Raw genomic sequence first — 25,464 nt, 5'->3', positions numbered from 1 at the left:
AACCAGATGTACTGTAAAAAATTCTTATTTAAAAAAAAAAACTTAATAATTTTATTTATCAATATTGTGTTTATCAACATCAACATAATTAAACATTTGCACCCATTATGGTAACGCTAATTATTCTGTGTCGGGGGTTATACCATAAATATACAATTTTGAGAACTCGGGGAATCTAGAGAACACACACAATGGGGACGAATTTAGATAACCAATTTAAAACAGCGAGATGCTGCTTCCTCCACCGGGGGGTCTACGGGCGCCTCGTATATGGTCTCTGTTTTCTGCCTTTCCATCAGCAAATATGTTATTCCCAGCCAATTCTCTGAGTTTAGCTCTGCTCGAAGTTTTCTCTTGTGATCCTGCAGGAACGTCTCCCTTGAAAATATTATTGCCCGTCAGCTCTGCGAACTTCTGCTCGTGTATTTTCCTTGATGTCTTCTTAACTGCCTCTTCACCGAATAAGAAATTTCTTTGGACACCTCCACCCTACAACAATAAGCAAACTAGGGTCAGAAAATAATCATATGGACTAGGGTAAAGGCCCATAAGCTAAAGACACTTACATTAGAAACTTGCGCCGAAGCGCGCACTTTTCGTGGAACAGGTTCTCTCGTGTCTTTACTTTGTTTTGATTCCAAAGTGCGTCCAGCACCCGGGGAACGAGGCAGAATTTCAGGAGGAGGGGCAAATATATCACTTCCGCTGAGCTCCTTGGTCTTGGCACTTGATATGTTCTTCTGTGTCTTCGTTTCTGATTCACTTTGATATGTTCCACTAAGTTCACGCTGCTTTGCTATCTCTGGTATAGAGGTTGGTATCTTAGGAGAAACGTTTCCTTCGGTGCTGAATGATATCTGACTGATTCTATTCATTGCTTGCTGAAATGCAATTGCAGGGAAATAAAACAAGAATACTATCAACACAATGAGTTCGTATTTGAAAAAACAATCTTTCAAATGATGAAATCTCGTTTTGCATACCTCATATACCCGTATGCTTGTTCTGTTTTCTGAATTTGCAGACTTGGCTTCTGATGTGGTATTTTCAGTATCACCAGAAAATATACCACTTCCAGTCATCTCTTTCATCTTATATCTGGAGCATAGTTTCCTGAGTATCAAGAAGAAGATAAGGAAAACAACAAGACCAAGAGATTGGATTACTCTGATACCATGTTACAAAAGAGAAAAATAAAAAAATATAGGGTGGAGGAGATGGAACTTGACTTCATTCATTGGGCGGGAAGCCTCTTTATAAAAACTGCGATATAGCTATAAGCAGAAAAATAAGTCTATTGAAGGTAGTTATAATCACAACAGAGCAAAATGATAAACCGATCAACTAATAACGGAAAGAAGCAACTGTCCATTCCGGGGCAGCTATACAGTTTAACAACTAATCATTTAACAGCGGAAACATGGAAAGATATATTTGACAACAAAATTATATATTATATATGACACGAACCTTTGAACATAACAGGTAAAAAAACATTCTGGAGTTTAAGTTCGTTATTTTAAAGATTCTCACTATTAATCAATTGTATATCATCCTATATTATAAATAGACTTTTAAAGAAAGAAATTAATTAAAATACGTTCATAATATAATTTACATTATCATTCTTTTTGCAAATAGTTATGTTGGAAGTTTATTAATTTTTATAATACTTGTTTTAAAAATATATCCAAAATGATTTTTAATTGACAATGTATGGAGTCAAAATTTTGTTCTATTATTAAATTCATATATTAAAAATAAATTTTGGTATCTGATATGCAGGCGGCATCATACTGGAAAAGACTAGCAATAGTCCGTAGTCACTGCACCCAATTGTGTAAAGATGATAGGTTAAGAATAAGAACAATAATAAATATTTCCAAAAAACTACTTTAATAATGAAAAAAAAATGTGTTGAACAAAAAAAAACGCATTCAATGTTTTGAAATCAAAACAAACATCCATATTTATCATATAAAATATTTCTTCTCAGCAATACGTAAACAAAAAAGTTATATTTAGTGACTTAAATATAAATAAATTTTATATACCTTAATTTCAGTTAATTGTATTATTTTAAAATATTTTATGTTTACACATTGATACTAAACCCAATAAATATGATTGAAGGTGATTTAAAAAATATATTTATTGATTTTATAAAATAAGAAATAGTATTTAATAATCTGGTTGAAATTTGAGTCCAAAAATAATATATAAACAATTTTTGTGAGAGGATTCAGAATTATGCTACTAATAAAAGGTCCTTTAATAATTAACTAATCAATCATGATTTAAGCATACAAAAATTATTTGGTGTAGATTGCTATCATTAAAAGTCTGAGAATTTTAAAACAATTGAATGCAGGAGACCAATGATAAGTTTTTCGATATGTTCCCAGCAAGGGTTGGAGGAGAGAAGTGGAAACAGTGGAAGAGAAAAAAAAAGGTTATTCTGATGCAGAATAAATCAATAATAAATAGAAAAGAAATAATTTAATTTAAAAAACATAAACAACAACAATAATAATAATAATAATTTTATTCATTAATGTATTATTATATATAAAAAAGTCTATAAAATATACACTATAACTAATTATGCTGTGACAATAATGAATTTAAAAATAATTATAAAAAATGTGTAGGTTATCACCGTAAATTTTTCTTTTCTAATTATTCACTAATTCAATTTAAAGTCGCCTTATGATATAGATATTATATGGTGTGTGTATATACACTATATCTTACCGAGATAAATAGGTATTTCTGTTTCAAATATTAAAATATACGTAATTTATTTGAGATTCTATTTTACTATAATTTTTTAATTTTGTTTTACTATTTTTAAGAAAAAAAAATATAATTTTTCATATTAAAATTTTTAATAATGTCTTGTTTCTAATTTATAATTTTACACAAATTTCATAACATGAGAGACTGAGTGTAAAATCATAATACATACTTTTTCCTCTCTTCATAACAAAGGAAACATAAAAAGAGTGGAAAAAAAATATTCGACACAAACTACTAGTAATGGAAAAACCGCATTATGTTTCAAGATCACCAACAGATCGTCCCCGCAAAAATAAAAGCTCAAGCAACGTAAATAAACAGTGAATCGGATCACGAAACTAACCAATTAAAAAAAATATCATGAAAAAACACAGCGAAACAAATAGCAGATCTGAATGCACACTTACCAACACTGGAATATAATTGAAAAACAAAAAACAAAAAAGATGATAGTATTACTTTTTGGCTAGACTCTGTGCTTCTTCATCCCTGAGCTGGCTTCCGCGGAGAACTTCCCCGATTTTATCGGAAGGCTAAAATACGGTTAGCGAATTGAAGAACAAACAAACAAAGCACATTATATATCTTTCACGACAGATTGAGTTGAACAAACCAAAGCGATGCTCAAACAAATTTTTCAAAAAAAAAAAAACAGAGTCAGTAACAGTAGTGACCTGGCGAGAGCGGTGGCCGGAGGCGGTGGCGGCACGGGAGAATTGCGGCGGAGGTTGCTCGGACCATGTGAGGAGATCGGAGGTGGAAGTGTGAGGGCTTCGTAGCGGCGTGGTTTTCTGCATTTTGCTTTTTTGTTTGAGAGTGATGAATGAAGTGAGTATGAGCGAGGGGTGAGAGGGTGATGTTATGCACCAGATTTGAAAATGCGTTTCAACGATAACGAATCAAAACAATGATTATTATTATTATAATCTGAATCTTTCTTTGAAATTTGCAACTGCATCTAACTATGCCACCTACAATTACGAATAATAATGTAACAAACTTGGCAGCTACAAATGCATACACGGTGTGATGTACATGCTGAACATGTGTCCTTCCTCTCCCTTATATAATAACTTTGAGCAGTAGTTAGTAGTTCATTACTGCCACCTTTCTAAAATCAAAACTCTACATATATTAAAAATAAATTTAGATGTTAGTAATAGTTTCATATGTATCCTCACTATATGATAACTATTTTTTTTATAAATAAAAATTGTAATAAATAAATATTTTAAAGGTATAAATGTTATTTAACATTTAAAATATCTGATAATTTCGTCAACATAATTTGTAGTTGAAAACAAATTTAACAATCAAGTCATTAGAAAATTTTGTTTTAAACATTTTTTGAACAGTCCAAAGAAAAAAGTAAAACCAGTAAGTGAGGGATTATTGAATTTAGGTGCTGTTTCTTTAATTTATTTTAATAAAGTTTAAGATTTAATTCTTGTGTATAAAAAAAGTTAGCTCCATCTTGTTTTGAGTGTTCTTCCGTCAAATAATTTTATTTAAATATATGTGGTCTTAGAAATATATAAATAAATAAATAAATAAGACAATAACTATATTTTACGAAGGAAAACACTGTGTTTATAAATTATCTAACTATTTTTATAAGAAATCGATTCCTCTAAATGAGAATACATGTTTTGAAAGATAAAATGTATTTTTTTTTGAAACAAGTAGATTTAATATATATATATATATATATATATATATATATATATATATATATATAGAATTTATAAAGAAAAAAACCTGTTTTCAGTTTTTGAAAAGGATAAAGCTAAAACAGTTTTGATAAATATGGGGACTAAAGCAAATTAAATTTGTATTAGCCATAATTAGAACTAAATTTCCAAATATTTCAATAAACCAAAAAGTATTTTATCCCAGCTTTAGACATCACTTTCCATTATAGCCTAGAAAAAGATATAACTAACTAAATCAATTTACAAATTATAACTATAAATCATTATGAGAAGTATGCTGAATCAAAAACGTGTATTTAATGGGAGATACTAATTAATTAGATAGCACAGAGAGATGTTAATTAATGATGATATTTGACCACTACTAATTATATCAACGCTTAATAATTGGTGGGTTTATCTCTAAATAAGTAGCTTAGACGTTCCCCTCTTGGAGTGATATCACATATCAATGCTTAAAGTTCTGTTTCCTTATTGCCGAAAGTTTTGTTCATAAACGTAGCTAACAATTAATTATTTCGTGTTTCTTAATTATCTCCTTCACCAATTTAATAGTACTATGTTTCCTGGGTAAGTAAAATCTAAAAAGAGTAAATATACCACTTTTTAACTCTCTCATTCATGGCAGAAAAAAGGCAGAACATGTTGAAGGTGGTATTAACTTCTAATTTTTTGTGGCTTCTTATTTCATCTTAAGAAAGTTACACTCAAGTAACTTTTAATACATACAATGAGAGAACCAAAAAAACAATTAGTTTTGAGTATAAAGAAGTTGACTTTAAATGTACTTTATTTGGGTTTGGTGATCCTCTTTTTCTTACATTTATACTCAATTAGTATTTAATTACTGATATGCATTCTACACATTCCCTCTCTCTAGAAAGGGTTGTGCTTGTTTGATTAGTGTTTCACTTAAAAAATCGAATTACTATTACCTAACTCAACTCTTCTTAGTTAGTTTATATAAGTAAATTTAGTCAACTAACTACAGCAAAAATAATAGATCATTATACATTGACCAAATCTTTTTTTTTTTTTTTTTAAATAGCTCTTTGGTAATTTAATAAATAATAATGTAAAAAACAGATAAAAATTAAAAGTTGACCACTGCAAAGTTGGAAAAAGTTGTTGCATTTGGGTGTTCAACCATATTTATATTATTAGAAACTCCCATTAATAAATGCAATGATTTCAGGGTGACAGAGAAAGAAAAGTGCCAATATTCAGTGATCCATGAAATGGTTCAATAGTCATTTTACGATAAGCCTTTGGGATGAGCCATCAGTTTTCAAAATGAAAATTTGTTGACAGTGTAGGGTATAACTAACTGTTATTGATAGTTTAACATCAGATTTACCAAAACAGTTTTAGGTTATGGTTTGATCCTTACCTATTTAAGAATTTTCATTTTAGTCTTTTTAACTCTGTAAATTTGCATATCAAAACAACAACTAAAACATTTGGAGAAAACATTTCGAAATTTGGAGTAGCACACACTTAATTCCAACGACAGTTAACAGAATTAATTACCTAATTGGAACTATATGGATTGAAGTCAGGACTAAGGTTGGAGTTGTCATCATCGGCAACAACCAAGATGCTACCAATAAAAGGTATCGCGATTAGGATTTAGGGTTTTGAAGTTAACACAATTTTTTTTCTTTGAGTGTGCTAAGTAGTTTTGTTTTCTGTTTGATTGATGCTTTTTTTAAGAGTTCTGAATTTGAGATATCTAAAGTAATTGTAACTGTTGACTAATACATTTTGTGTTATTCTAAAAGATAAAAATGTTAAATTGTTTTGTTTTATTAATTATGATTCACGTATCTTCTTAAAATTGAATTGATTTTTCAAGGAGTGTTAGGGAGAACCTGTCTGGCATTTCTCTTCTTTTTTACATTGACTCAAGCAACTGGCTATAAGTCTTCCAGTTTTAAGCAAGATTCAGACAGTTTCCCCCTTTGCATACAGAGGCATGGGAATAAAGAACATTAGAAAAGAACAGCATAGAAGATTTTGAAGTAGCAAACTAGCCTGAAGAGCTTCTCTTCTTTCCTGCTGTTTTATTGATAAAACAATTTAAATGTTAATCATTACATCCAATGGCTACAACATATGAACCAATATCAACTACCTATATGAAGAAGAGGGGGGAACTGTACATGACTGGTCACTATACACTGCAGAGAGATCATGCAATGGTTGTGTGCTCCAACTTATTACCAATTTTGGCTTTTTTCGGCTGCTTCTTTGTTCGTCTTCCCCCAAGTCTATCGAGTAAACATTGAATCTTGGAGAATATATATGAAAACTCAAAATACAGGTATATAGGATTCACCTTTGTTGGCAAACCTAATCTATATGCTTGCAAACAGCCAGTTTTTCCTAGACTCCACAATATTTTAAATAGTATATACCGAGTCCATGCAGCAACAATGCTATAGTGAAGTCACTGCTTGATCAATCGAAGCTCCCAATTACCTTCACCATCTATCAGCCGCAATTCCACTGAATGGAATGGTATTAAAGCAGGACGCTGAGGGCAGGTACAGAGACAGATATTTAGTTTAAGCTAGTTAACATGTTTTATCTATAACTAAAAAATCAAATAGGTGAGCACTGGGAAGGAAATGAGGCAAGTCCAGAAACACCTATGTGAATTCTCTTAATTCAGTAAATTTAGCTCGACAGTTTTTTTTTCCACACACTTATAGAATCAACTTACTTGTGAGGAAGTAACAACCGTGATTCCCATATCTTTCGCTAGTCCATACAGATGCTCTTCGACATCAACACTAGTTGCACTGCCAACATGATTTTTTTTCAGAATATTAAACAAGATCAACGATGAATAAGAAGTAACAATTTCCCAGAAAAGGAAAGGGGCAAAGGAAAAGCATACATACTTGGTGCACTCGTCAAGGATACCAAATTTGGGCTTGTGAAAGAACAAGCGTGCCTTACAGAACAGAATGCGCAACGTTAATAACTCGAAGAGAATATGGCAAATTATAAAAATGTCTTCCTTCAAGGAATTTAAGTCTTAAAGGACGTCTGCGTGATAATAAATATTTAAAACATTCTGTCTAAAATTACAAGAGATTGGAATCGCATACCATCCCCAATCTTTGTTGTTCTCCAAGAGAAAGAGTGTCTTCCCATTTTAAAGTGGCATCCCAATTGCCTTCCTCCCTTTCTAGAAGATAATTCAATCGGACACACTCTAGTATATATTTTAACCGTGAATCTAACAAAGTTCTGGTGTCAGCATGCTTTTCACCTGAATTAGCAAAACTACAATTATCAGAGCTAAAATAAAAATGCAAAATAAAGAAAATGCACTCTTAAAAACAGTTGGTGAAGAGAACAAAGAAATTTTATTGATCTGTGAAAGGAAACAGTCCCGAGTAATTTCCCCCAAATAAAAGGTAAGCAAAAGAGAGATTTTCAACAATATCAGCTTGACAATCATTTTATAGCACTGCACAACCTTAGAACTTATTCTCAGCTAGTGATGATGATTTTAATGAAAAGTAACAAAGTTGCATTGTTATACACTTTGGCGAGTCGAATACTGAAAGGTGTAAGCAGTAGAGTTAAAAAAATATCCCTATGCATAAGATAAAGCCTTGTTGAGGGCCACTGTTAACATTTCATTTGTATGTTAACATAGTAATAGAAAGAAAGAGTACGACACACTTTAACCATTGAATAGAAAATCAAAGCGGATTTACCAACTTGCTATATAATGTATCGTAAGAAACTTCACTTTTACTGAATGGAATTTTTAAGCCCTGCCGTGTTTCTTGCACCCAAGATAATTTACCTTTTCCATACATTTTCAGTGCTTTAACCTCTGCCTCCTCACGGGAAAGGGGATATATAATTTGATCCCTTAGGGTTCCCAAACATGTATATGGCCGTTGAGGAACATAAAAGATGCCACAACCGGATCCAGTCTCTTGATCCTCAACTTCGGATGGTCTAGAGAGTCTTCCACTGGCTATTGGCCAGAGTCCTCTAAGAACTCTGAAAATGGAACTTTTTCCACTTCCATTCGGACCTTTTAAAAATAAGATACATGTAAGACCAAAATTTAAATAACATTAAAATCCCCTATTTTAAAGGACAAAGCAAATAAAATAAAAACTATACTAACCAGTAACAAGTAGGCTTCTCCCACCCTCAATGTCGCATATTAATTCCCTAGCCAACATCTTTTGAGCAGGGGTTATGATATCAACTTTGGAGAAGGAAATGACATCAGTGGAATGAACATCCCTCACTGGAGGTATAGACCTAAGACTCGTGATATCCTCTGTACGGTAGAAGGTCATTAGCACACATTATGACTATTAAAGAGAGTTACTGCCATAGAAACACAAATATATTATTTGATATAATAGATTGTAAAACTAAAGGATAATTAATACCAGATTGTGCCGCATCCAGAAGTTCTTCAAGCTCAAAAATCCGGTTAATTCCACCAGAGAGCTCTACAAACTTTCTATGCAATTCAAGAATATCACCAAAAGCTAAAAAGCTTTGAGAAACAACAGAAGCCAAAAACCTCAGTGCATGTGCCAGTTCACCTATTTGTATAGTACCGTTTGTGAGATGGGAGAGTAAGAACTATAAAGAGAGTAGATGACTCAATGCAAACATCTTACCCTGGGTGGTTATTGATGCACGGTCTCCCTTGTGTTCCATAGCATATAACAAGCTTAAGCCCCAAGTCACATTATGTGGAAGTTGCTTCGTGATAAAATCATCCAGGATACCGAACAGCCACTTCCTTTTTAAAAGGTACTTGGAATGAGTGAGAAGCTCCCTAAATCTAGACTCGACCATCTGCACAAACATTAAGAACATAATTTACAAATTGGCAATAACCAATGTTTTAATCCTGTTACTGAAACTAAAGTCATCGAGACATTATCATAACATCAAAAGGAGCTAACAGAATAAATTTGATCTCTTCCTGCCAAACTGAATCCCAATTCACACTCCCCTGTATTAGAGCCTAACATCATGTAAAATTTGTTCAAACACATAATCATGTGTATGATTTAGGGTATGCTTAATCAAGAGGTGGGTGATGAGAAAGTGGGATGGAGGCTTTGATTTTTGCTGCTTATGGCTTCGTAAATGGTCATGGTGATTCCCGTCATAATGGTATGGCTGCTGTTTTATGACCAGGTAGTCAGGGTGCTAGTTCCAGAAACAACCACCCCACTCAGAGTGCTAACTCAACTGCCTTTTATTGCTTCCAATAGGGTAAAAATACTTTCAAACAAAGTGTCTAAATTTTGGATAGTGGATTGACACTCTAGTTTCCTCCCACATTGTTATTGTGATAAGCATTTAGTTTCATTGCAACCTTTGCAAGTCATCAAACATGCACACACTTCAAGAAAATAAATTCGATAGCTGCTTGAGTTAGGATGCTCACAGCTTTTTCTCGAGCACCACCTCCAAAGAAAGCAACAGATTCAGCATGAGTACAAAGTCTTTCATGCATGAACCTAGAAAAGGATAAAGAGATACAGATCAGAATAATTCCACAGCACTAGTTGACCAGTACCTGGAATGTTAGTAGACAGTAGTATAAGTTTACCTAAATGTTCCTTCAAGTTGTTGTTCTTGACTTATCAAATCACCAAAATCTGGAGTAACAGTTCTTAGAAATCCCAGACCAAGTAACATGTAAACATAGAGTATGGTAACTCCCCTCCGACCTGTTAACAGCTTCATTCTCCAAGTGAACCTTTACAATAACAAAAGTACTTAGTAATTAAATAAAAATAAAGAGAACGCATAAAATATGTTAATTCATCATGTACTAGTAATATAGTGACTACTTTGCAAATGAAGTACTCACCATAAAATATCCACTGATGGCTTTACCATTCCTGTGACCAGTCCTGACAAGTCTGTTGTTAACTTCTCCAAGTCATGAGTTATCCTTTGATCAGCATCAATATTTTTGCTTGCCGTGTGGAAGACCTACAAAGATACGCCAAGTAATGTGAATTTGGAACCAAGCCCCAGCCATCCGCCATTTGCCAAAATGGCTTTATAGCAAGGTGAATAATATATTTATTATTAAAAATATAATGATAACAACGAATCATATATTTTGTTAGTGAAATTTAAACCTAGACTACATTCTCAAACTAATGACAATTTGGTACGTGACATCAGCAGTATGACCTGGCACATCATCCCTTGGGAATGTCAATTACTTTTTATTAGGGTAAATTAAGCTTTCAGTCCCTAAAATTAGGGAAACTAACAAAAATATCCCCAAAAAGATTTCGTATTAGTTTGTCCTCATAAAATGTAAACATATTTTTGTTGTCCTCATTGTTAACAGCAGTGGACAAAAACATATTCTGGCTAACAGACGCTGCATCTACCACAAGTCCTTCACCGTTCTGTGTGCCAAAATCATTCTCACATTGCCGACTTTCTTCACCACCAACTGTTTTGCAATCCTCGGGCTACTTGCTCTTTCAACTGTCCTGGGAAGTAACATCAAAGGTCCTAGCTCCCATTATTGTTACCCCCTGAGCGAGGTTGGTCACTAACATTCCACCTGGGTAATTGTTACAAGCGGGAAAAGACACTTACAATTAACTGGAAACCATTTCACAGGATCCAATTATGATTGGGTTGCAGTAATACGGCGAGGAGAGTCTTGTCCTTAATGATTCCCAAGTGCACTCCACATGTTGGCTTGGAAGGCATAACAGCCTTTGGCAGTTTTCACAATTCGGGCTATTTCCTCTTTCACCAATGCGAGGTTGGTCACCAATATTCTGCTTGGTTCGTCATTGCAGGCGCATGAAGACACACACTCCTTTGAAAACCATAACCAAGGATCCCATTGTAAAAACCATACCACACATGTTGCCTTCGAAGGCATAACAGCATGCGGCACAGCTGGCTTTGAGATCCTTGGAAAAGAATCTGGCCCCAACGAGCTTGCAGTTGCAATTTATGGGAGAATTTGGTGCCAGCCAGTTCAAATGTGGCTTTCCATCGGCAGGGAATGGGACCAGAGTTCAAATCAGAGTCAGAGAACAGTGCTCTAGCCAGATGCCAGCGTCAAGACTGTGGCAATGACAGGCGGATTCAAACCAAAGGCCTTGCTAGTTGCAATGACCGAGGAATTATATGTGCAAGTAAAGAGGTGAAAGTTGAAAGGGATAGAGATGGCAAGAGTGAGAGTCCGTTTTCCGGTCAACCATCATAAACAATGAAGACCACAAAATATATTTATGTTATTGGAACTAAACTAATACGAATTTAATTTATGATTTTTATTAAATTCCCTATTTTACCCTTTTATTATCCCACATTTCATGAGAATGTGATTTCTGGTTAAATCTAGTTACCCACCCCCATCCAGCCACTAATACTCGTCCTATAAGCCTTTTCACCTAAGAAAGTTGCCAACTTGCCATGTTTGTATCAGAAGGTAAATGTTGCTATTAACTCAATTGTTAAAGACAACGTGCAACTATGAAGACGTCAAGGAACAAAATGGAAAATTATGTTAAATTTGAAGGGAAATAGTAGAATGTAATGATAGCCATGAGATTTGAGACGCGAAATTATTTCAATAAAAGTTTCTAGATATAACAGAAAGAATTTGTGACATTGATTAATCAGAAAGTACTATTTATTCAAACATAGATATAGACACAAACAATCTTACAGTCTTCAGAAAGTTAAATTAATGAAGCTGAGAAATGAATGAATTTACCTTGTAAAATCCATTGTTTCTTAAGTAGTTCTGGAGTAGATGTTGTGTCAAACAAATCCGTCCACCAAGAGCAAGCCTCGCAGTCAAGTGTCTGTAGAATAAGCACAGACATATTAAATTTACTTTCTAAAAAACTCTTTTTAGGTCAACCTAAACAACCTTTTCCCCCATTTCAATGCCTCCAACTATCTATGCAACTATACAATATTTTCCATTTTTTTAGGTGCTATCGATAATATACAAATAATAGAATATAGAAATCCATGGTAAATGGTAATGCATCAACAATTATTGAGATATCCATTCCAGTAATAAAATACCTAGTTTCAAACCCCACCCTCCTAAAAAAGTATTAATTCATGGTACGAACAATTTAAACAGAAGTCCTTATACGATGGACTTTAGCAAAGTTGTTTCTTGTAATGTGAATGTTAAATACCTTATAGAAGGCGCAATGAAAGAAGATGCAGCACTTTGGAGAACACTTGTACCAATTAATCGAATAAAGGAAATTTTATCCTGCTCCAAAACAAGCTTCACAGTGGTACCTGAGAACACAAATACCCAGGGACATTATACATATGATCTCTCAACAATGAAAAGTCAGAGATAGCAAAATACCATTCAGTGATGCAATACGATCTGACACCAATGTCCTTGAAACAACAAGAAAAACAACAGCAAGTAGTCGTGCTCCTTGTTTATCAAATATGGTGGGCACCTGAAAGCATGCGATAAATGATTAACCAATGCGCAAAATACATCCTTTTAGAAGGATGTTTGCTCACAGTAAATCATCAAGGAGATAGTGCACACACAAATTACTCTTTAGTTTCATTTTTTTCACCATGTTAAACACTTCACTCTAAATGCATCACTGATGTACTAGCCACCATCATTTTCACAGTAAGTCATCAATAAAATAGCAACAAATGACCATAATCAATTTGGGAGAGTTATAATGCAAAATGTGGTGATCAAAGGTTGAAAGTTCATATTCTTCTATATTGATAAACAATTTGTTGGACAGTAACACTCCTCTAATTACACACAAGCAACACTGTAATTAAGCAGCTATTCTTTCAAATATCAGTTATTAGTTTCCAATCAACAATAGTTGATCTACAGGACATACACGAACACATAATTCACAGTGCCATTCAACTACTTCAGGGTTTCGGACAGGGAAAAATGAAAAGTGAACCAAAGCCAACATGTATTACTAGATTGAGCAAGACATTGCAATGCCCAAACCTTATACTTTCATTTATACTTATGATTAGATTTATACTAGTGTTATAAAAACAAGCCAGAGTAGGAATGGTTATGGGATGGAGAGGATGCCAGTTTAAGTATCCCTATTCCTATTCCCGGTGCCTAACGAGAATGAAATTTGTACTTCATCTCATCCTAACGGGTATACTTATACTCGCACCTATACTCATTAAAAAAAAAGCAAAAAGAAACATAATTATCTTTTCTTGAATGTGAAATATACATACCCATGCATGAACCTAATTTAAAAAATCAGGTATTACTCATGTTCATTCATACCATGTCCAATTAATCTGGGTATTACCCATTGACATCGGGACAGGTCACGGCAATACCCACGAATACTTGTTTATACCGGTTTAATTGTCATCCCTAGGCCCAATCACATTGGGCTCTTGTATAAGGGTGTTTTTGTTATGGACCTCCACTGAAAAGCTTAATAGGCTTTTGGATTGGAAGAGTTCATCTTTAACAAAAATACTTCGATAATCAAAGTGAGATCTGTAGCCCCCTATACAATTAATAGAATAAATTTGCTGTCTGTGAATTAGAAGCTAATCATCCCCCCTTTACAGTATTGAAGCTATTTTTTAACAACAATTATGTATTCAGTTTTCTGGAATTTTAAACAGTTCTATTACTTTGTATCAAAGCCAATTACATCTTCCAAGCCTGCATGTCCCACCATCATTGTCCTGAACCTTAAAGATCATTCAACTTTAGCAAGTCAGCCTGATCTTAAGATAACTCAGATTCATTCGATCTTATTACCATTCTTAGTCAAACGAAAGACTTGCCTATAACTAAATTGATTGATTAGACATCCTGATTTTTCATAACTTTACTAGCCAAGTTATATAATCGAAAGAATTGTAATTTGCATCCATTTTGCAACTAATAAAAGTCTAAAAATAAACTGCAAGTAAGCCAACCTACGTAACAATGTCACCATCAATCAGTAACACACTAGAAATGCAGGTTGTAGAAATTTAGAACTTGATTACATTAAATTGACTGAAAAGATAAGAGCAATAGATACTTAGACTAATAAATGTATCATTAACAGAGTAATATCAACACTAATTAATAAATGACATATCCAAAAGCATATACAATTAACCAATTAGTCAATATGATGGTAAAGTGTTACAAAAGAAATATATAAAGTCAAAATTTTACAACTGCATATCTGCTCAAGATACTTACCAATACTTTGCACATGGCAGCTACTCTCATTGGCAGTGCCCTTGAATTACCACAAAGTTGGGGAACAACAGATGAAGTGGTATGTTTCGTAGATGGAGATGATGCTATTACTTCTGTAATATATGATTGTGCCTTTGAATTCGAGAATGCAGAATCCTAGGCATAGGGAAAAAACGAAAAATAAATAAAAATTAAAGATAATGAACCATGAAGATACCAGAAAATACCAAAAAACAAGAATCATAAAAATCTAAACCTTTTTATTCATGGCAAATGCTCTTTGAACTGTCTTGGCATCACTCTGTCTTTTTGTCTCTAATGCCTCCATTGTATTATTTTGTAATTCAGTAGAAGAGTCCTCACTGCAGTTAAATTTGAATCTTCTAATTAATAACAGTGTCAAAGGAAAACCCTAATAAGCGCACAGTCAATTTCCAACCTTCTATGATGAACACTCCAGCCTCCCTCACCATCTAAGGACAAAACCACATCATGGAATGCAACTAATGCTGGACGATGAGATATGGTAATACATGATGTACCCATAGCCAGAACTTTAGCACAAAATCGTTCTTCCATATCAGTTGTGACAGCACTTGTGCACTCATCAAGAATGGCAAATTTAGGCTTATGGTAGAAAAGTCTAGCCATGCCTAACCTTTGTTGCTCACCCAATGAAAGTTCATCACCCCAGTTTACCTCTTTTTCAGGCGGATACCGATCCAGTAGATACTCAAGGTCAACCTTGAATACATGTAAAAGCATTTCAAATGAATAATAATTATTAAAATGACATAAATATCATTAATGTGGCATTGCGAGGATGTAAGAGTATATGAATTTCACATTTTTCAATAGCTCCACCATCCCACCATTTGTAAGTGGTTCAACCTCTTGATCGGCAGTAAGAGGGTAAATTAACTGATCACGTAGTGTTCCTACAGCAGTATATGGTCTTTGTGGCACATAAAAGATTTCTTTATTAAGATCAGATCCTACTCCTGGTTTCACTATATGTCCAGATACCAAGGGCCAAAGACCTCCTAAAACCCGAAATAATGAGCTCTTTCCACTTCCATTTGGACCTTCAGCAAAATAATTGTAAATGCGTGTCAATAACAATTAACCATTTGAAATCTTATTTTCAAATCCAAGTATACAAGTGAAACATGATACTTTCAGATTGTCAAAGGCTAAACAGACAAGCATCAAATCAATTATGGTTTTATTTGACTCCAAAATATATAATTTTCCATCCACCTCAAATCTTGAACAGTGAAACTATTTACTATCTTTGGGTTAGTTTATATTTTTTTTTTCTTGAACAGAAGGACTGAGCTAGTCCACGCATTAGAAGTGGTAATTTGCTCAAACTGTGCAACAAAACATTGTTAGAGAGGCATAAGTGGTTCAACAATATTGGCACAAGATGCATGAAGGGAATTGACATTTGAAAACAGGTGCATAGTATCAGTGGGCAGAGCTACAAGTGCACTATCAATTACATTACAATTAATATTATTAACTTTTATTTGATTGATGCGTATAAAATCAATCATCAATGCAAATCCTTTTACTAAAAACTAAAACTAAAGCAGACACCTTAATTAAATCAGTTGATAATCAAAGTGGTAAATAATATATCTGCCAGTTTACAATTAATCTTAGCTTCAAATCCGTCAGTTGTATGGCCTTGTTTGATTTTTAAATTCAAAACTAACAGTCCTAAAATAACAAAAATAACCCAAAAGACTACAGTTAAAATATTCAGCAATCTAGAAATGATCAACAGTGGTGGTAACCTCTATGAAGCTGCTAACGAAAAGTAACAAGTACCACAAGGCAGTGGCTGAAGTGAATTTCCAGGAGAATGCACAAGGTAAAAGTGGGTAATAGATGATAACAGGTAAAAATCATGTTCGTGGGTTATACTCTCAGGACAACATTACAACCAGCAACTACCAAGCCTTATCCCAATAAAAGGGAATACTAAGTTTTTGTTTCCAAGTAGTCTACATTTAACAAGATTTTACAATGGCACCCACATAAATTGCATGAAACACTGTTGAGAAACAATATACATTGAATATAATGTATCTCTGATGCAGAACCTGGTTGGATGCAGTAATCTAGGTGCTTGCCAAAAAAAAGAAAGGAAGCAAGCTAAAAGCTTCATCTACATTAAATTCCGTGCCAATAGTGCACAACCCTTGCCATATTTCAGGTCACGTGGATACTATAAATGCGTGTTTAAAAATTAAGCCCCAGAAATGCATGAATAATTAACCCTCACCCACCAAATAAGATATGTAAGAGAATGATTATTGCAACAAAAGAAAAGAAGGGATAATGACGTAACATCAATTGACAAAGTTTATTCAACCACCCAAAAAATGTAAAATCAGAAACACCCACCAAGCAGAGAGTTCATACCTGTAATCAAAAGATTTGATCCTGGCTCAACCTTAAGAGTTAGATTATCCACTAATACATTACCATTGGGGGTCACAACCTGAAGTTTGGGAGCATCATCACGATCAAGATATGAAAAACATAAAGAGAAGTAAAAGTTATAAATAGTTCAGCAGAGTTCACTAGCCTTGACACCATAAAATCCAACGTAGTTAGCTTCACTAATGCAATTTCTACTTCCTTGTCTTTGCAGTGAAAAGTTCTCATTCTCCAGGCTTAACTCTCTTGATATGGCCATTAACTCATGAATACGATCAGCATAACCACTGTAAAACATACAAATAACTGGAGTATATATACAAACAAAATGAACCCTAGAAAGGCATGTCCTCTAATATCAACTTCTAAGGGATATATGACCAATCAAATATACCTGAGTCGGTTGAGCCGTCTTGCACTAATGGAAAGAGTTCCTAGAGATTGAAAAAGGGAAATAATGACACTAGTATGATATCTTAGATTGCTTAGCATCTCTGCACGCCCTAAAGTTGAACTGTCAGGCCTTAGATGGCCAGAAAAGAAAGGTTCAATAATCAAAATAACAGCAACAGTAGCACCAAGGTACTTCAATAAAAAATCCTGAATCATGCCAAACCACCAATGGTCATGTTGCACTCTCTTAATGTGTCTAAATAAGGACCTAAACTTCTGCTGAATATGCGCTTCTTCTCTCCTCTCTCCACCATAAAATGCTATACTTTCTGAGTGAGTCCTTAACCGTGAATGAAGCTGCCGATACTCTCCTTCCAATTCCTGCTCTCTGGACATAAGTTTACCAAAAGAAGGAGAAAAGTTTCTGATTGTGGCCCCAGCTCCAAGTACATAGGCCTGCAGAGGAAACAAAATTTATTGAAAACACAACCACAGACTTAACATTACATCAAATAGGTTCCTGCCATCAGAAACTCAACAAAAAATTATAAACCATAGCAGCATATGGGAAATCTGTGAAACAGTACACTTTAGCTAGATTTACCAATATCCAGAAGATATATTTAGGGCTTGCGTATGAACAAAGCCGCCAAGAGTATAGCAGTCCATCAGTCACCGCAGTTAGGTCATCTTGTATAATCTCACTTAACTCTGAACAGAACCTTGGAACATCACTTGCAATTCTTTGCTCTGGATTAGTTATTCGACCATCAACATGTGATATTTTGTAATACACCATGTTCTGAAATAAAAGTATATTTAAACAGAAGGTTCACACAAAAACTAAGTAGAACAATATAACAGTGTCATTCAGGAGGCATGGCAATTACCAAAAATATATTGAATTGTGCACGGGATGGTTATTGACATACTTGCAATTAAAAAAGTATTTGATTCCGGATATATCAAACAATTGATGAAAGCAACAATGGGGTTAGCTTAATACTTTTTCTTTTACGACTTCTGAGTTAACTTGCACATAATACAAGATGCGGAAAACAATCTGAGTGCTATAGTCAGGACATGTCTGAGATCCAACAGCAATGCCCAAACCAAGAACAACTGAACAGAAGGCCCCTTTTCCCGTTTTCTTAATTAATTTTCCAAAGCCTTGTACCCAGCAGGTTAAAAGTTTATAACATTTATTGTCCTCTTTAAGCAGTATATGGAATTAAGGACACAACAGAACTCAAGGCTGACAGGAAAATTCTGGAAGCAGTACACTTCCATATATTTAGAATAAAGAGGAAAAAGAGGACCACAGTTACAAACAGGTTAAAACTACTAAGAAAAATGGAAGCAAGACAGGAGCAATGCACAAATAGATTGCAAGCTCAATACAGACAATCAAATACAGATAGTTTCTACATACAATCCAACAACATCTACCTTAAAGTAGTGAGAATGGATAAGTGTCGTCAATATTTTCCTGAAGTGCAGACTCAAAGTCCCAGTAATGTACTTTGATGTAGACTGCATAGTTGATGAGAGGAAACACAAAACAATATTCTCTGTAATTAGCCGCAAAAACATTGGCACACGTCGAAGAAAGGCGGCACGAAATAGGAAGCCCTGTACTTTTGCTAGCCTGTTGCTTAAAGTGGTTCGCAGCACCTGCAAATAAAATTCAAATGTTGTCAGCTAAAAATTGTTATTATTTATTTCTGGTGACTCAACCAACACATTTGCTAATCTGACATTCAATGGTTTGTTTTCATACAAACTTGAACAGTCTATTGTACTTTCCATATTCAAATAAAAGATTCCATCCCATTTTTCTCAAGTTAATGTCACAGTCTACTGTGTTTATAAGCTGACACTCCTTCAGGCATGCAAGCACAAGTTACATTCTTATGCAATTATCTTAGTAGACTTGAATAAGCATGAACAATAAAAAAGTCAAATTGTATTTAAGAACAGAACCAAGACCGCATCTTTAGTTATAGTCACATGATTAATTATTTACATGTATGATATTTTACCTTCTAAAGCGCACAGAAACCAGAGGGATTTGAGAGGTAACTGTAGTTTTTGGTGAATTGAAACAGTTTCAATCTAAGTAATAATCATGGTGAGAGAATCCAAGACAATTATAAAACTAGAAGAGAGTGATTCAAAACATTACATCTTTCTATAACAGAACTATCAAGTAACAAAGATACCAAAAGGCAATTAGCCAGGCAAAAGGCCAAAGCTTTTGGAATTAATCTTTGTGCACCAAAACAGCAAATACATTATTACAAACTTGCCCTAAAAAGAGAGAAATGAACAGAAACTTAAACCCAATGAAATATTAAAGAAAAAATGGAGAAGTTTTAGTGATTAAGCAACAAATGACGAAAAGATGGAAGAGTTATTCTCGAATTGAATGAGGCTTGGCATTCTTAGAGGAAGTATTGAAGATGGCCTTTAATAAAGCAATTCAACCAAATAATATACTATCAAATAAAGTTTAGAACTGTTGTTTTAATTTCATTTTATTTTCTGGTTTAAAATTGTTTAGGGTAGAAACTTGCCTTATGAGAATGAACACTTAACACCTATTTACAAGAACAAATTAGAAAACCATATGATTGATAATGATCATATTTTGTAAAGAAAAAATAATTATTTCACATTAATGCATAACAAAATGAGTAGATGATTACCACAATCTGCTAAAAGATACTTGTGATCATAGCTAAAAAAACAAAATTCCATACCTTTCCCTCCCCCGTACTACAACATACTCTTTCCCATATAAATATCCCAAAATGACATCCTAGTATATCTTATAATTTATATTGAAACGGTTATTCTAAATTTTTGTGAAAAAAGAAGGATCATATTTTGTATGGTTGTCATATCTAAGGTAAGTTGTATTTCAACATATCAACCAGTAAAACTTTAAAAAGAAAAAAAAAACAGAGGATACTCAATGGATATGTACTGCACGCTGAACACGTACCAGATATGCACACAACACTAGTATTTCACCAATTTTGGAGTATTTGGGCTTCACAGTTTGGTTATTGTTTGTAGCATTCTTTATATACCTTCTCTTGATAAAGATTATTTAGATATTTCAAAAAAAAATATAACCCTCAGCATTCCAATTAATTCTTTTTCAATATCGAAAATATAGAGAGCACTTTCCTGTACCCTTTTATGGATTACACCTTCAGTAATTTATATGAACCAACAAGATTCCCCCATCCCCTCATAAGTGGAGAAGAAAAACCTAGATAAATCTGTAATTGTCTTTGTCAATTCATAAGCATATTGTCTGTTATCTTGTCTTTGTTGTAAATAAGGGATTATTAGGATTAAAATATCCCTAGAACCAACACGTTCATTTGAGCAGATGTTATTTCCTTTTTTAAGAGAATGTGATTGTCACAAATAGAGGAGTTGACAATGTAATTATAGTGATTGTAATTAATATAATATTTATTTTCTCCCTCTTATTATTCAAGTGTCTTCATAAGATTTCAAAGCAATGTCTTTATGCCGGTGTATGTTAGAATAGGTTTCTTAGTTAGATTTTTAGTTTTAAACTAACAATTTAAATAAGAAAATCATCACATCAAATCATATAATGAAACAGACAAAATAAACAACATTTTCAACTGCAGTCACAATTCCATTATATGCAGAGCACACAAGAGTTCAATCCCTCCTGATGATGCATTCCAGCAGAAGAACCGTATCTGCTGATTAAAGGTATGAACCGCATGAAACTTCATATCAGTCCAAAAAATGAATGATAAGTTGAACTAAAAATTATTTTGATTAATAAGTTTCCTATACGTAGTGGGTAGACATGACATGTTCATAATGATGTCTCCCAAAGTCGGGCATTTAATGTCAAAGATAAGTTGTCAGAACAAAATATCACAACAAATACATCATGCCTTTTTACATTGAAATCTTAAAAATAATCACAAAGCATAATTATCTACAACAAAATAGACTTACCACTATACAAACTAAAGCTAAAAGGTTCTTTGCACCTAATTGGCCCATCTCAGACAGAAGAATTGCAGCAAGCACTTGAAGTGACTTCAACCCTCCTTTTTTCTGTTTAACTTTCGGTGCAGAAGTTCTTTCCATAACCTCCTCCTTTGGGAGTTCTCTATCATTACTTTGCTCATCAGAATCGCTTAATAAATCATGTCTATTAACTCTAATCCTTGATTGCACATATGCTGCAGTTCCACCAGCAACTAATATACCAGTTGCAAGTAGCAGAGTTTTTCTGTTGTAATGCACAAGGAAAACAAATCAACTTACATGCAAAACTTGTTCAACATTGTAATGATTAATACCACTCAACAAACAAAATAGTATATAAATGCTACTACTAATATGAAGATGCAAGGCTGTGATCGAGGAGGAAAAATACTAATCTATCAGATAAGACTATGACAGCAATGTTAGCCTCATGGAGCAGAAACCTCAGAGAAATAAATTATAAATGATAAGATCAATAAAGAATGAAGAAATTTCTTACCAATTGTTCTATCAAGATAAGTTTTGTTGTTTTCCCGGTCCCTGTTAATTCTAATGATAGTCTTTAAGCATATTTTCACGTGGAAAATAATGCCCAAAGAGTGTAAGTTTCAGGGCAACCATTTTGCTTACAATAAAATTCATGGTAATTACCAATTTATACTTAATAGTACATGTTTCTAAGGATTTAAACCCGTGTTGAATTAGAAGTCTTGAGATTCAACCATAGGGACTTTTGTGTAGCACAACCATTGTCTAGTCCTATTTAGTTTTTGGCATTGTTGCAAAGATTTTAAATTACAGTCGCAATCAATTACAATTTTGGAAAAACCTTTATATTTCAGAAAATTGTAGATAAATGCAGGCAATGTAGAAGCAACTAGGATCATAATGTGGCTACCAAAAAAATAAATAAACTTTGACGTTACTACTTCAATTTACAGTTTCAGACCTGACTGTAAAACCTCAGCAATTACTTAATGGGTCATAATTCTGAGCTTTGAGCGTTATGTATTCTATTTCTGATTATGAGAATGTGATCGAATATTCTCATTGAGCGTAAAACAAAGTTTAGTTTTTGATAGAGTAAATAAAAATAGCTGATAAAAGGATAAACTTGATGCAGCAGCTCGATGGGCAAACAAATTAAGCTGCAAGTCAACGTCAACGCAGATTGAATTTACTCGTCACCAAGAACATTCAAAAAAAAAGGTAACATACCTCCTCGAAGCCAGAAAACCCTGGCCATGCCGGGTTAGTTGGAAGAGTTGAAGGGAAGACATGGCCAAAGATCAACTTCTCTTTTACCAACAAATAAACTCGTCACAATAGCTCTTCGAACCTTCGGGAGCAACAAAATCTAGCCAAAATTAAAATTCACATAAAAAAAAAAAAAAACAAAAAAAAAGGACAGATCAGTAGGCAGAACTGTGGGAAATTTCAATCTCAACGCCTATTGGCATGCTTTAGATGCACCATACTCAGTGGGCAAGGTGCTTCAGTTCAAGATACCAAATAATGACCTCATCACATCAAGAGCCATGATGACTAAATAACAACAACCATACCAAATTTCTTCTATTTAAATCAGATTTAAGTGTAATTAAACTAAACAAAATACACGCCAACAAGTTTTCTTGCAGTAAAAACATCACATACATTTTTTTATAATAAAATATAAAACTCTCCATTTGTCCGCAGTAGTAGATCCAAAGGTGTAAAATCCCTAACAGAAGCTAACCTCCAAGGTCGAAAACGTTAACCATGCTCCTCCTATCCAACGCGCCGAAAGCTTCGAAATAGAAAATATTCGCTGCAAAACAGAACATTATAGTTCAACAACAGCAAGCATGTTCGATTGTTGGTGAAAGTGCTTTCTCTGCGGCGATCAGAATAACGTATCCGATTCTGCTGTAACATGAATAAAAACCGCAAAAGCTAATCCCAAGTCTTACTAAATAGAGAAATTGGTTCTCACAGAAATGGAATAGAAACGAAACAAACCTAATATACAAATGATTGAAAATGAATCCTCATTCGGTGGCTGAAGGTGGGAACGAACGCAAAGGTATTGAATATAGAAGAAGGTTTTAAGAGGCACGCGTTGGGTTGCGCCAATTGAATATATGGTATATCTGGTGTGGTCAATTATAAAATACTTAACACCTAACCGAAGAGAAGAAGACAAGACAAGGAGTTGATGAGATATGTGAGATAGTTTGAGAGCTTATAGTGTGGAACGCAGCACACGAACGTGTTCCACACGGGTAGTCTTCTTCTCTACCATGGCCTCTCACAAATCGGGTCGGGTTCGATTTCACCTTTGGCTACTAAGCTCGTACGTACTTCCTCACAATTTTATTAAGAAGAAATTACACAGAGACACACTCGCGCGCGTGTGTTTTCACTCTAATCAAATTAATGAAATTTAATTGATTTTCATATATATTTTTAAAGAAAAATAATAATTTCTTTATCAATTTAAAATGCATTCTAAAAAATTTGAATAATTTCTTTTAAATTAATACTAATTTATAAAAAATTCGTTTGTTACCTTTTAGATATATTTATTATAAATGTTAACTTAATTTATGTAAATTGTTTTAAAATAATTGACTTAACATTTTTTTTGCTGTTTTAGTAATTGTAATAACACTATCTTAACATATGAATAAGGTGCGACGCCAAGCAGATAATACGGTCTTCTAGATTCCAGTAGAAATGCATCCAAAATTTCTTTTATACATATATGATGATGATGATGATGATTAGGGTCCTTACAATTTAAATCTACTGTTTATTTTTATACCATTATATAACCAAATTAATTATCTTCGTCATATTAATCATATTTTAACACTTTTGTTTAGATTATATATTTTCAGTTTCGTAAGTTTTTTAGTTAACTAAGTTCATTTATTTTGAAATTAGTAAATTATAGTCCTTTTTATCCAAATGTATATTGTATATTTTGATAGGTTTAATTAAATAATTTTAATTTTACAAGTTATAATTTAGTGGGAATTTAACCAAAAAAAACGGAAGGATTTTGTAGATGTGAATTTATGGGTTACATTTTCAGAAGTCGAAATTAAGGTTTAAAATCAAAAGCTTTGACATTTTCATTTGAGGTACCTTTAATCTTTTGGTAGTTAGTTGATTTAAAGTGAATAAATGCTTAGAATAATATAATTAATTCATTTTGTAATTATTTTAGGTAGAAAGTGGGAATTTGGAAGCCATAAAAAAAGGAAAAAAAAACTAAAAGGGACATTTTTTCTTTATATAAATTTTTTTAAAAAATGAACTAAAAACTCAAAAACACTATAAATATACAATATCTTAATTAAAATAAAAAACAAAGTTATACCATTCCAACTTGTTTTCATATTATTACTTATATTTCTTATATTTATAACTATTCAAATCGCTATAATTATATATATATATATATATATATATATATATATAGTTTTGAATATCTTATTGTAATTGATAGAGATCTTTGTTTAAAAAAATAAATAAATAAGAGTTTAAATTTTTTAAATTAAATATATAATTTTAAATTTAAATCATGTGATTATTCATTTTTAAATTTCATTATCTTTTTATAATGTATATTTTTAATATCTGTTTAATTTCTTTCTAACATTTTTGAAGTTGATTCTCGTATTTATGGGTGAGACGTTTATGAGGTGAATTTTGATCGATCAAAGTAATTTTCTTTTCCAAATTTCAATCTTTCTCTTTTCTATTAGGTTTTGCATGTGTAAGATTTTAACTTATTAACATTTGTTAGTCTAAATC

General features: G+C 33.2%; 2 protein-coding genes across 2 annotated transcripts; both read right to left on the bottom strand.

Annotated features, from left to right (window-relative positions):
* Positions 1-9: 9 nt before the first annotated feature.
* Positions 10-3,832, bottom strand: LOC114177254 (uncharacterized). Its single transcript, XM_028062527.2, has 5 exons — positions 3,474-3,832; positions 3,259-3,332; positions 984-1,113; positions 567-881; positions 10-489 (listed from the first exon to the last, which is right to left on the bottom strand). The coding sequence occupies exons 1-5, from the start codon at positions 3,594-3,596 to the stop codon at positions 217-219; spliced, it is 915 nt and encodes a 304-aa protein (XP_027918328.1). The 5' UTR covers positions 3,597-3,832; the 3' UTR covers positions 10-216.
* A 2,693-nt stretch (positions 3,833-6,525) lies between these two features.
* On the bottom strand, positions 6,526-23,979 carry LOC114175816 (ABC transporter D family member 1-like). Its single transcript, XM_028060632.2, has 27 exons — positions 23,662-23,979; positions 23,399-23,568; positions 22,879-23,017; positions 21,625-21,904; positions 19,057-19,281; positions 18,212-18,409; positions 17,609-18,063; positions 17,363-17,501; positions 17,197-17,275; positions 15,610-15,848; positions 15,203-15,507; positions 15,020-15,125; positions 14,764-14,919; positions 12,904-13,003; positions 12,722-12,830; positions 12,283-12,373; positions 10,393-10,517; positions 10,129-10,278; positions 9,964-10,036; positions 9,182-9,362; positions 8,945-9,103; positions 8,671-8,829; positions 8,338-8,574; positions 7,628-7,791; positions 7,418-7,470; positions 7,237-7,315; positions 6,526-7,047 (listed from the first exon to the last, which is right to left on the bottom strand). The coding sequence occupies exons 3-27, from the start codon at positions 22,938-22,940 to the stop codon at positions 6,961-6,963; spliced, it is 4,011 nt and encodes a 1,336-aa protein (XP_027916433.1). The 5' UTR covers positions 22,941-23,017; positions 23,399-23,568; positions 23,662-23,979; the 3' UTR covers positions 6,526-6,960.
* Between the last annotated feature and the right edge of the window lie 1,485 nt (positions 23,980-25,464).

Source organism: Vigna unguiculata, chromosome 3, assembly GCF_037176805.1.
Source record: "Vigna unguiculata cultivar grain cowpea cultivar isolate G323 ecotype 2 chromosome 3, ASM3717680v1, whole genome shotgun sequence".
Lineage (NCBI taxonomy): Eukaryota > Viridiplantae > Streptophyta > Magnoliopsida > Fabales > Fabaceae > Vigna > Vigna unguiculata.
Note: the sequence above shows the minus strand (reverse complement) of the source record. Positions and strands in the feature narration are given on the sequence as shown.

Coding starts and splice junctions, on each gene's coding strand:
- LOC114177254 (XM_028062527.2), bottom strand. CDS start 3,596: ATGCAGAAAACCACGCCGCTACGAAGCCCTCACACTTCCACCTCCGAT. Junction 3,333..3,473: donor CCGGCCACCGCTCTCGCCAG/GTCACTACTGTT, acceptor ACCGTATTTTAG/CCTTCCGATAAAATCGGGGA. Junction 882..983: donor CAAGCATACGGGTATATGAG/GTATGCAAAACG, acceptor ATTGCATTTCAG/CAAGCAATGAATAGAATCAG.
- LOC114175816 (XM_028060632.2), bottom strand. CDS start 22,940: ATGTCTTCCCTTCAACTCTTCCAACTAACCCGGCATGGCCAGGGTTTT. Junction 12,831..12,903: donor TCGTATTGCATCACTGAATG/GTATTTTGCTAT, acceptor TTGTGTTCTCAG/GTACCACTGTGAAGCTTGTT. Junction 8,575..8,670: donor GAGAAGCCTACTTGTTACTG/GTTAGTATAGTT, acceptor TATTTTTAAAAG/GTCCGAATGGAAGTGGAAAA.